General features: G+C 43.5%; 1 protein-coding gene across 1 annotated transcript in view; it reads right to left on the bottom strand.

Annotated features, from left to right (window-relative positions):
- OXTR (oxytocin receptor) overlaps positions 1 to 9222 on the bottom strand; it is a 36965-nt gene extending 27743 nt beyond the window's left edge. The window contains exons 1-2 of the mRNA XM_069084041.1: positions 8803 to 9222; positions 7085 to 8447 (exon numbers count right to left, since the gene is read on the bottom strand). Coding sequence (XP_068940142.1) covers positions 7085 to 8024 — 940 coding nt within the window. The 5' untranslated portion in view covers positions 8025 to 8447; positions 8803 to 9222. The remainder of the gene's footprint in view (positions 1 to 7084; positions 8448 to 8802) is intronic.
- Positions 9223 to 12869: the final 3647 nt, after the last annotated feature.

Here is a 12869-nt window from a genome sequence, read left to right as displayed (position 1 = left end):
TAACATCCTATTTTGAAAGCTAAACATAGTTCATCTATAAATAAGTGTCAGCTTTTTAAAAATCAGATTACTTTCCTCTTTGGCTCCAAGTTTTCCATGAACCATGAAATGACAAGGTAGTATCTGGTTATAGAGCCAAAGACCCAGAAGGAATGTTAAAGATCATCCATTCCAAGTCAGGCACTGAGGACTAGAGAAATTAAGTGGCTCACCCAAGTTTAGACAACAGAGCCAGGACAAAACCCAAGTCTCCCAGGGTTTTTTCCATTATTCCACACTGCCTTGCATACACAATCACGTCTTAATTATCTCTGCATCCTCTTTACCCCTCCTTCAGTACCTAGAATGAAGTCCACGAGGAAGGTACCTAATGGATAATTGCTAACATCCTGGGGTGTTAGCTAACCTGGTGGTAGTGGTGATGGTGATGATGATGATGATGATGATGATGATATCTCACATTAAGTATGTATGACACAGTGGGTGGAAGGCACACTGACTCTAGAGTCATAATAAATGAATTTAAATCTTGCCTTTAATGTTTACAACCTCTGTGATATTGAGAAAATAGCAACCTCTCTGGACCTCAGTTTCCCACTCTGTAAAAGAAAGACATTGAACTAGATGGCCTCTAATGTCTTTGTCAGCTCTGGAGCTATGATCTGATGATATTTACAAAATATTTGTAAATGTTTGTAAATATCCGATGATATTTACAAAGCACTCTCCTGACCAGGTAGGTAGGTGGCACAATAGATAGAGCCCTAGACCTGGAGTTAGGAAGAACCGAGTTCGAATCCAGTTTCAGACACTTGCCAGCTGGGTAATGCTAAGCAAGTCACTTCACACTCTGCCTTCCTCAGGCAGTTAACCTCCTTCAATGGGGTTAACAACAGCACATATATCCCAGGGTTTTTGAGAAGATAATATTTGTAAAGTGCTTTGTAGACCTTAAAATGTTGTCCAAATGCTAGTTGCTATCAGTCTAAGTATTATCACCTTAATTTTACAGATGAAGAAAAGGAGATACAAAAACATTAAGTGACTTGCAAAGTCATGAAACTCTAGCTTTATGAGTGCCAGCTCAGAGAGGCAAAGTCAGATCTCTTAATTAGTAGCTTCTCCCATTCTCCCCACCATACTAGGCTGCAGCCCAGCCCCAAGTACTACGGAATGCCTTTCTATCCCTTTCCAGGGAATTCTGTGCATTTGGGGAGGAAGAGGAGGGTGAAAGGGGTGATATTAAAACCCTAGAAATACCAGGCCTATCAATTAATGCAAAAAAATTTTCTTGCTTGGTCCTTCTTAGAAGGAAAGTCAAAAAGGAACAACATACCCCTAACACTACTGCCCTTTTCTACTTCCTCCTGTCCTGAAGTCATTCAACCCAGAGGGAAGGGTGAGTCCTGAACTCCAACACTCTCTCTCTGCCCCTTTCCTGGGTTTCTCCAGCAAGCAGGTGCACACACACCCTTCCACAATCAACTGCAATCAAGTGTCCCAAATCTTCCAACTTTGATAGACTGGACTCTTCTCAGCAATGCAGGATTGTAAGTCAACTCCAAAAGACTCACGATGAAGAGAAATGTCTACATTCAGAGAAAGAACTAGAAAGAACAAAGTTTGAATGCAGATTGAAGCAAATTACCTGCTCTTTCTCTTTTTCTTGTTTGGTTTTGTTTCCTCTTTCCCATTGTTCATTCCATCTGATACAGTCCTTCTTTATAACCTGACCAATGTCTAATGTGAAACTATTTGCAGACCTATACTTGATTGCATGCCACCATGGGTGGGAAGAAGGGGGGGCGGGGAGAAAATTTGAAACTCAAGGAATTGTGGGACTGAATCCTGTAAACTAAAAGTAAACAAACAAATTAATAAAGACAAAAAAAGAAAAAGAAACAAAGACCAAAAAAAAGTGTCCCAAATCTTCAACTGCCCTGAAAATTTCATTGTGATAAACAGCACTCCAACTCAGCAAAAGAAGGAAAACATTGAGATACCTCACCTTGCCCCCAACCATGAACTCTATGCTAAAATTAAAAAACAGGGTTGCATTCCTCCACGCTCAAGTATTAGTGATCTAATGTGCTATCCCCCCCAGGGGAAGTTACATGGGGGAGAGGGGGGCTTTTTTTTTTGGAGAGAGGAGGGCAGGGCAATTGGGGTTAAGTGACTTGCCCAAGGTCACACGGTTAGTAAGCCTTAAGTGTCTGAGGTGGGATTTGAACTCAGGTCCTCCTGACTCCAGGGCCAGTGCTCTATTCACTATTCCACCTAGAGGCCCCAGAAGTTACATTTGTAAAAGAGGAGTACTTAAGCAAAAGGAAGAAAATGTTTATGTTAAATCTCAGGCAACCTGGCATTCAATTGGGAGAAATATTCCAGGGCAGGAGGGCCTGCCCCAGCCCCTCAAATTATACCTGACATATGGCCACCTATTTCTTCTAAACATGAGGCTATCATCTAGAACTAAGAAACTTCAAGATAGTTTCTTTCTTTCCCTTCTCAGGTTTTCTCTTCTTTCCTCACTTTCACTGGCCATTTATGAAACAAACATTTGTTGTTATAACATTTTTATACTTACTAATGTTTCATATTCTTTTTCCCTCTCATACTTTATAGAGCTGTTTCTCAAAAATAAGAGTTGCTTCTTGATTAAATGTGGCCCTAGAATTTTTTTTCCTGTGGGTCAGTTGTCCTGAGGGCAGAAGGGAGTGACAGCATTAGTGATAACTGATTTTACCTCTGTTTTAATCATACTTTAGTCAAAAGTGAACTGGACTGCCAGAACCAATTGTTAAATTTTTAGTGTAAGTATTTACACCTTGAAAATTGGCAGGCCCCACAAATCAGGATTTAATTTATTGCATTATTAAGGTCTAATCTTAAGAAAGTGATGGAGAAAACCTTAATAATACAGATTAATTTTTAAAGTAGTTAATACTTTTCTGGAGAAACAATAGCTAAACATTTGCCAGCATATTGATGAATATATTAAAGGAGAGATAGTATGGTATAAGCCACAAGGGGCTGGCCTTGGACCTGGCATATAGCAGTTGCTTAATAAATGTTTATTAACTGACTGGCTGCTTAGAATCAGGAACATCAGAAATTAAGGCTCACCTCTAACTTGCAAAGAGTTTTGGATTCCAGTCTTAGCTCTGACAATATTAATAGTGTCCAACTCTTCCTGACCTCATGTGGGGGGTTTTCTTGACAAGGATACTGTAGTGGTTTGCCATTTGCTTCTCCAGCTCATTTTATAGATAAGGAAACTGAGGCAAACAGGTCTTGCTCAGGGACACACGGCCACCAGATTTGAACTCAACTCTTCCCAACTCCAAGTCCAGTATTATACCCACTGTACCACCGACCTGCCTCCAAAGTGTGTCACTTATCCTTTCTATAATCACTGGACTAATTATTGTGTTGCTAAAAGAAGTCATTTAATCTCTTACTTATCCCACTTTTCCCTCAAGCAATTATTGAAAACTATGCATTACAAATGAGTTGCCAGTCTTTGGCAATGGAATTCCCCACATTGAGGAAATCACAAGTCTGGCAAAATACAGTAAATGCAATAATAGTAACTCAAGTTCACATAGCACTGTAATGTTAATGGGATAAAATCTTCCCCACCCACTAATAGGCCTATGTGCCCAGCTGTGATACATCCTGAATCTCAGAGCCCACTGGGGGAGGGAAGCTTGCTTAGGGGAGGCTTGCTTGTAAGACTTTCACACCTTTTACTCATTTCTAATTAGGCACCCAGTGAGTGAGGAGGGTTGTAATTTCTGGCTCTAAGAAATGTATATCTACTCTGAGTTGGTATTTTTCTTTGGGGGCTAGCTTATGAGAGGAATCTTGTGATTCTCTGGTTGAGATTGTGAGTGGCTATGTTCAGAGCTCCCCGACTGCTCAAATGTAAATGTTCTCTTGATCCAGGGATATATGTAAAGTATGTATAGTTGATGCAGGCAGTCAGAACCCTGTCTGTTGGTCTTTATTTCTCTGCTTATATTTTCTCTGTTTGTATTTTCTCTGAAGTTCAGGGTGCTGCCTTTTCCCCTGAACTAGTGAATGTAATTTTTAAAAAAAAATGTTGACCCCTTAAACAGGTATGTTTCCTAGTAAAGCAGATCTAAGAACCTGTGCTAGCAGCCATCCTGGATATGCCAGTGTGGTTGCTGCTACAAGTACTATAGAGTTTATAAGCCTCTTTGCTCACAATTGCCTCAGTAGGATAGGTAGGACAAACATCACATTATTATTTCCATTTTACAGATGAGGAAACTGAGGCTCAGAGGGTCTGACTAACTTGCCTAGGATCACACAGCTAATAAGTGTCAGAGCCAACAATGGAATCCAGAGTTCTATGCATTACCTTCACTGTTCTTATGCTTCAGCTGTGGCCACACTGAATATGAGTTGCCCTAAATGAAGAAATGCTATCTGCTAGACTTCCCCAAACAAAATATTACTTCTACTCCCACCTCTGAGACTAGGCCTCGGGGGAAGACAGCCTGTTAGTTTCACACTTACCTAGTAACACTGATTAATTTTCAAGATGGCAATGGCAATGGTTTACTTCATGGCATCATATGATTAGAGCTACGAGAGACCTTAGAAGTAATTTAGTCGCCAGGTAGCACAGTGAGTAAGAGTACCAGCTCCAGTGTCGGGATGACCTGGGGGATCAAATCCGGGCTCAGATACTTAGCACCACACCCAGAAATAACTGGCCGTGTACCCTTGAGCAAGTTACTTAAGCCCAATTGCTTTCAAAAAAAAAAGAAGTAATTTAGTCTAATTCCCTCCCTTTAAAGAGGAATGACTTACCCAAGGTCATACAGTGACAGAAGTGGGATTTGAACCTGGATAGTCTGTCTTTAGTGGGTTTGTTCTTTCTGTCATGCTAGCTCTCCCATGCTGCCCCTCTCTCTTTTTATAACTGAGGAAACAGAGGCCCATAAAAGTTAAGTGATTTTCCTTAGTCACACAGGCTGGCTGTCAGCATTCGAACCCAGGTCCTCTGTCTCCAAATCCAGTGTACTTTCCCCAGCATTGCCCATAAAACTCCACTATTTATATGCTCACAATGAACCCTATGGTTTTGTAATCTTGCCTTATAATTCTCTCTAAGCACTTGCTAATCCTCTCCTAGACTGGATACAATGGATACCATTTAATATTCTTACTGGTTACATTTTCAGCCACTTATGGCCACCAAAGGCCACCCACAAAATCCACATGTGGTCATTTGGGTATATAAATAGTCCCTGCCCTGGGATCTAATTTGCTGCTTATGCTTCTCTAAATTAATTTGCTCTAGACTAAGGGTAGGAACCCATTTTCCAGAGAATGCTGCCTGTCCTCACATCCTCTCTCCTTCTGTTAAGAACTGAGTCTGCACAGCTCATTCCCCTGACCCAGCAGCTTTCTTGTGTCTGGGCAGCAGCTGACTCTTGGCCTCCTCCCCTCCACCCCACTTATGTCTAGCTCTCACAACCTAGTGACCAATCATGATCCCACAGGACCAAAGAGGAAGTATGATCTATGCTCACCTCTTCTTCTAGATAAGAGACAGACTCAAGAGACAGGATGAGACACATTTTGGGGCAAGGGAAATGTGGAAATTTGTTTTGCTTTGTGATGTATATTTATTATAGGTGATTTAAGTTTTGTTTCTTTAGCAGAGAGTGAAGAAGTGAGAAAAGAAAATAAATATGTATTAATTGAAAAAATAAAAAAATTTTAAAGAAAAGTGTTGGGTGAGTAGATAGGAGTTTTATTTTCACAGCAATAGCAGAATCCTGCTTTCTGTCTACATTGGTATTCTTCTCAGAACACTATGCATAAAATAATGTTGAAAACTAGAGATACACCCTGCATAACTCATTTGGCACACGCTGTTTTCTTTGGGGGATATAAAAGTCAGAGAAGCAAAGGAAATCACCATGACCTAAAATCCCCTTTGCTAATATATTTCCCTGTTCTCTGCAGCATGAGTGGGAAGCTCTTTTTTTCTATTGTGTGTCAATTAACAGGAAAAATAAAGTTAAGGGACATATAATAGCTAACTAATACATATCTATATGTATAGGTACATACATATATGTATGCATATATATGTGTGTGTGTGTGTGTTTATGTGTGTGTGAAGGCAGGTAGGTAGTCAACTGACCCAAGGTTGAACAGCTAAAGCATGATGGAGGAAAGATTCTCAGCTTCTTCCTTCCCAAAACATTTGCCTGGTAGCTCACGCATACAAAGCAGTTAACTCATTCACCCCCAAAGAGCCACAAACCCAATGAAGTGAATGAAACCACATGCCCTGGCAGAAAGTATGACTGCTTCTTTGTGGAGTGTAGGTTCATATCATCATTGAAGGTAAGGACTTGTTAGGTGTCACCCATGTGCTCAGGAAATTTTAATACATTATCACAATATAGTACCTTGGAAAGAACACTGGCTAGGGAATCTAGAGAACTGGGTTTGAAGTTCCTACCTGTGTAACCTAAGCAAATCATTTAACTTATATAAGCCTCGGTTTCCTAATTTGTAAAAATTAGGGGGGAGGTGGACTAGATGACATCTAAGGGACCATAGAGTTCCTCCCACTTCTAAATCTACAACCTTAAAGAATTGTGATGCATTACTCTGCCCCATTTTCCTTGAGGGAGAGCAACCCTTGGCTAAGGAGAGGGAAGTTCTAGGAAGGACAGAGTAGACATCAGCGTTGTGCCCTGGTACCTGCTTTGTGTTGGTATCATCTCACATCTGGGGATTCGCTAACTTAGTTCTGAGACAGCAGAAGCTGGGCTCTCTATTCCCCCAATCCGAGCTAGATGTTGTAAGGCCTCTCCTCTCCCCTCAAGTCTAGGCAATTCCTCAGACAATAGCTCCCCACAGTCCCTACCTCGGATAGTCATTCTCTACCGACACTTATGTGTGTCCTAGACTCACCGACCACCCCATCTCCCCCTTCCAGTCGGGAGAAGGACTCTGATTATGGTTTATACCCAGCACCCACAGCTGAGGAGAGATGAGCCTCCCCACCCTTCTGTCTCCCCCTTCTTACTTTCTTTAGGGGCATTGGGATCCCAAACAGACCACATCTGAACGAAGAAGAAAGGAGTCCAGCACACGATGAAGGCCAAGACAATAATGAAGGTCATCTTGATGGTGCGGATTTTGGCCTTGGAAATGAGCTTGACACTACTGACCCGAGACAGGGCTGCCCCGTTGCTAGCGTCTGCCCCGCCGGTAACAGATGAGGCCAAGGGCCCAGAAGCTCTAGGCTCATGAGCTGTCTTAAGCTTCAGATTCTGCCAGATTTTAAAGCTGATCAGCCCATAGCAGGCACTGAGCACCAGCACTGGGATGATGTAGACGGTCAGTGTGATCCAGGTGATATACGCCTTGGGTCCCCAGGGTTGGATGAATACAGCCCAGCAGTCGTACACGCCTTCGCTCACCTCTCTCAAGGAGAAGATCTGGATCTGAGGCACGCTGACCACCAGGCACACCAGCCAAGTGCAAAGGACTGAGAGGTGATCCGACTGCCGGCGCAGGGAGCGCAGCGGCTGGCAGATGGCCAGGCAGCGGTCCAGAGACATTAGCAGCAGCAGATAGGTAGAGGCGAACATGCCCACCACCTGCAGATACTTGACGAGGCGGCAGAGAAAGTCGGGCCCGTAAAAGTGAAAGGTGATATCCCAAAGGAGCTGAGGCAGCACCTGGAACACAGCCACCACTAGGTCGGCGATGCTGAGATGTTTCATGAAGAAGAACATGCGAGAGTGCTTGTGGCGGGTGGTGCGCAGAGCCAGCAAGACGCACAGGTTGCCGGTCAGCGCCAAGAAAAGGATCACACTCAGCACGGTCACCTCCACCTTGGCCATGGCCTCGTTGCGTTGGACGGGGACGGAACTGCGGTTCCTGGCACTGGAGAGCTCCAGGCTCCAGTTGGCGCTGCAGTTCAGGGACCCCGGCTCTGCCGCTTCGCCGGGGCTCTCCATGGTGGGCAGGGGTCTTGCTGACTTTGCTGCCTGTACAATGTCTCACAACCCGAGGCCCCAGGCTCTGGCCATAGCGCTCAGACTACGAGAGAGTGACCCAAAAGCCGTGCCGAGACGCACCCAGCTGCGCGTCTTGGGAAGCTGCGCTCCGCTTCTCGCCTCTGCCTGGCGATCAGCCTGGAAGCGCTCTTTATAGGAGAGACTCACGGGAGGGGGAGTCGCGCGAGCCGACCCAGCTATCCTGCCCCTCCCGTCCCTACCCGCGCCCCCTCCTTCTCCCGGGGGCCAAATAGCAAAGAGGTCTCGCACTCGACGGTGTGGGAGTGGCGGTGGTGCTGGGGTCCAGGGTATCTTCGCCTCCACCGCCCCAGAAGGTAGGGGGAGAAACTGGAGCTGGACTCAACTGCTCTCCAAAGTCCTAACCTGTGGGCAAACAGAGCGGAAGATAGAAAGCCCGCGCACCGCAGTTATTTTCCCTTCCCACCTACCTTCCAGCCCGCCCCCGGCCCTGAGTCCCTCCGAAGTCTGCGTGAGACCTCCAACGAGCAATCCGCTCGCTGCAGGCTGGATCCGGATACAAAAGGGCAGCTTAGAATCCCAGCCCGCGCTCTCGGCGATTGCCGGCTTTCAACCTCTCCTGGAACACCCCTGTCTCCTCTAAGAAAGCCTCCAGAGAAGGCTTTTCTAAACCTTTCCTATCCCTCTCCCTGCCTCTCCTCTCTGGTCACTCTACCTTATCACCTCTAGTGCTCTCCAGTCAAGTGCCCACCGCTCCTACCTGCTACTAGGGGAAACTCTCAGGTGCACCTAAGTTTTCTCATCTATGAAGTTGTTCTTCCCTATCTTTCGAAGAACGAATTTCCTGGGCTTAGGTTCAGTCCTGTGGAAATCTGCTCCACCTCCAGCCTCTTCCCATGTCCTTCTGTCAGGCTGTCCAGCTTTGAGCTGAGCCAGGAGGAAAAAGGAGCCCAAGGGAGCTGCAGAGTCTCTTGCAGGAGGCAGTGGTTACAAGGGCGAAGCACGGGGGCTGGCTTAGCTACATGCACTGCCAAAAGCTGGCCTAAAGCAGCTTGGTCCTCTAAGGGGCGCAAGAGGTACAGATCAGAAGATCCTCCCCAAACCCAGCTTTCGCTCAAACGTGCTAATAAATGTATTTATTTCACAGGAGGAGAGCAAAGGCAATCGGGAATGAACATCGTAAATAACCCAGCTGCTTTCTTCAGTTCTTGATTTATTTGAAATGTTTGAAAAAGGAAGGCTTTATTTCATAGAGAAGACGTTCTTAAAGTATATTCTGAAGATTTTTTTAAATCAAAAACTTATCATGGTTGTCATCAAGGGAATTTACTCAATATGATATTATAATTGAAATATCGATTTAAAAAACAAAGAGTACATAGTGTAATGGCTTTGGGAATTCACCCAAAGCCTTGTTTAGGAAAGAGATCTGTCTGCTATTAGCCCCTCTGTAAAAGACTTGTTTTTCTGATATAAGTTTTTGCTTGATCATTTCAGCTCACATTTATGTTGAACTTTATAAACATTTTCTCCACATCATAACCCTATGGAGGTCGAGTTTCTCAAGAATTATTACCCCCATGTCACAGATGAGAAAAGTGAGGCTTAGAGGGGCTAAAGTACCTTGCCTAAAGTCACAGAACTACCATTACAGCGATCCCATGATGGTCCTCTTGAGCTTAAATGTGGTACTCCTTCCTAGTATTTGATGAGGAGTCTTGGAAAATCCAGTTAGTTCTCTGTAGAGAAATTTTAAATTTTTCATGTTGCTAAGAAAACATTTTTAAAAATAGCATTCTTTTGGTCCTCCAACCTCCTTCACCTTGGATTTTCCCCATAGGTGTCAATATTGATAAGGATATAGAATTATTTTTAAAGTGGGAAATAGGGGAATCAAACAGGAATGGGACTCTATTGAAATGACCCTATTCAGTACCTCTTTTTCTGTGATATTTCACTTTTCCCTCTTTTGATTATGTCTGAGAGATCCCAGTTAGCCAAGGACAGTCAGATCTCTGAGTCCAAAATAAGTCTTATGTCATTACATCACTTTTGACTATGACCAGAGTCTGAATGAGAGAGGATTTTCAGTGCCTAATCCAGTCATTCCTTCTACCACACTCAATAAATGGTCATGGAATGAATGAGTGGGTGGGTGGATGGACGAATGGATGGGTGGGTAGATGGATGGATAAATGAGTAAATGAATCTTCCAGGACCTCAGATCCAAGGTGTTGTTTAAGAAGGCATATTAAGACAAGACCGTATACTTCAGTTAGCATATTGCTGAGCTTTTTTCTTCCCTTAGAGTTGTGATAGTACATTAAACATTTGATAGACAAAACCTGCTGCAGTATCAGTTTTATTTGTGTGGCACTTAAGTGACCTTGGTCAAGTCCCTTCTCCTCTGCACTAGTTTCCTCATCCAGAAAATGAAACTTGGAAAGACATTTGGAAATCTGGAGCAAATCCAAAGAAGGTGATTAGAATCATGAGAAAACTCAACCATGTCAAATAAAGAGCTCAAGAAGGGAGGCTATGTGATATGGTAGAAAGATTACTGACTTTTGAATCAGCAGAGCTAAATCTCACTTCTAGGACTTTCTACCCATAAGGCTTCAGGGAAGTTAATTAACTTCCTTGTCCTTCAGGAACGGTATGGTACCACCACTTTTGCAAACTTCCTATGTGGGGAATCACTCTCTGGGTCAACTCCACTTGAAGAATTGACATTTCAGCAAAGAGGGGAGACTATGTCAACATTTGAGTATTGGCACCTGAAAGTGAATAAAAAGTGAAAAAACCAAGCCGGGCTGGTCAATTTCACCATTCAGGCCTAAAGCTTCATCAATAATCCTATCATTCCCTATGCCTTATGACCCCTAGCCCTGATTTTTATCTTCACCTTGATATCTGATCTCACCACCCCTTAATTCTTTCTCAGATCATCACACCTGAACTGGCTATACCACCTCCTTTCCTTATCTTATCTCCTAGGTGAATCAATTCAGCTCTACAGTATGCTATGTGCTTGAGTCCTTTGTCCATTTCTCTTATTGCCAATCATGCCTTGCCAAACTCCAGCTTTGAATTATCCCCACCATCTGCTGCCTTCCTCCCCTGTCCTCACACTACCTAACAGAGTTGGAGAAAACCAAAAAAGGAGTGGGATCCACTATACATTTATGTCACATAATCTACAATGCCTTCATTGTAGCAAGGCAATCTTTCCACACTTCTCTAATTAATTCACTGTCCCACTCATCACAGTGCCTATTACAAATGTTTCTATCCATCTTCAAGCCCCCCATGGCCTCTTTCCCCTACTCTCTCAAGCTGAGGACCTCACCTCATACTTCACCCAAAAAAGAGAAGCATTTTCCCAAGAGCTCCCTCTTCATCTCACATCACTAGGGCATCTTCCCCCACTGTACTCCTACCTTCCATGAAGAAGTCTTTCTCCTTGCCAAGGCTAAACCCTTTAGAAACATCCTTGATGTGAAGTTCTCCAATCTTCTCAAATAGATTACCCCCACTATCACCTTCCTTCCCTGTTGCTTACAAATAAGTCCATAGCTCTCCAATCTTTAAAAAGCCCTCACTTTATCATATCATCCTGACTTGCTATTATCTTACATGTTTCCTCCTTTTTGTGGCTGAAGTTAGAATCAATGAGTATTTGATAATATTTCAATCAATGATTTTCATAAAGTATAGATCATACAATGTCGCCACCTGCTCAGTAAATTCCAGTGGCTTTCTATTCTTTCCAGGATCAAAAATAAAATCCTCTACTTGCATTTAAAGCCCATTGCAATCTTCTCCCTCCTGGCTTTCCAGTCTTCTTATACTTTACTTCCTTCTTCACACTCGATGATATGCTATATGGCCTCCTCACTCTTCCTTGCACGTCCCACTCCATCTCCTGAATCTTGCATTTCCATCAGCTTTCTTCCATTCCCAGAATGCCCTCCCTCCTCACCTCTGCCTCCTAGCTTCCTTCAAGACTCAGCAAATCTCACCTATGTTCTGCAGAAGGCCTTCCCTGGTCCCCTTGGCCCCCTCATCCCCTCCCTTTGAGATTATCTTCTATGTACACCACATAACTCATGCATATACATAGTTATTGTCTCCCCCATTAGAATGCAAACTCTTTGAAGACAAGGACCATGTTTTGGCTTTTCTTTGTAACTCCAGTGCTTAGCATAGTGCCTGGCTTATAGTACTTAATAAATGTTTAATGACTGACTGAATGACTCCATATGAGGCCTCTGCTACTTCACCATGTTTCCTGTATCCAGGGGAAGACCATTATAAATTCAAGTGTTCACAAATACCAATGTAAATTTCTTTTTGATCATGTTGATCTCCCTATACAGATTTAGTGCCTCTTTGAGGAGTTTAATTCCAGCCAACATTCAAGATGTAGCTAAAATATCTCCTTCCAGACACCAGACCTCACCAGCACCTTGTACCTCTCTTAATGAGGGGAGCACTAGTTTTCAGCAACACTCATTGGGCAATCAATCACCTATAGCCAAGCCAAAGGTCCTCTATCATTCCCCCCCCAACTATTATTTGACTCTTAGATTATTATTACTATTTAAATTTCCCCGTATTTATGTCTTTTCTTCTCTGCTTGTCTTCTTCTACTCTTGTCTTTTCCTTCCACCCCTGTTTCTGGCTTCTGCAATTTAAAACCGTGCCCCCATGCCAGGTACCTTTATTCCACCTCTCCCCATTTTCAGCTACTTCTCTCATTAGAATATAAACTCTCTTTTTTGGCCTTTTTGAAGGGGGGAAGGCAAGGCAATTGGGATTAAGTGA

This window comes from Petaurus breviceps, unplaced genomic scaffold (assembly GCF_028583685.1).
Source record: "Petaurus breviceps papuanus isolate PSGF00001 unplaced genomic scaffold, PetGlider_PUasm1.0 174, whole genome shotgun sequence".
In the NCBI taxonomy this organism is placed as follows: Eukaryota; Metazoa; Chordata; class Mammalia; order Diprotodontia; family Petauridae; genus Petaurus; species Petaurus breviceps.
Note: the sequence above shows the minus strand (reverse complement) of the source record. Positions and strands in the feature narration are given on the sequence as shown.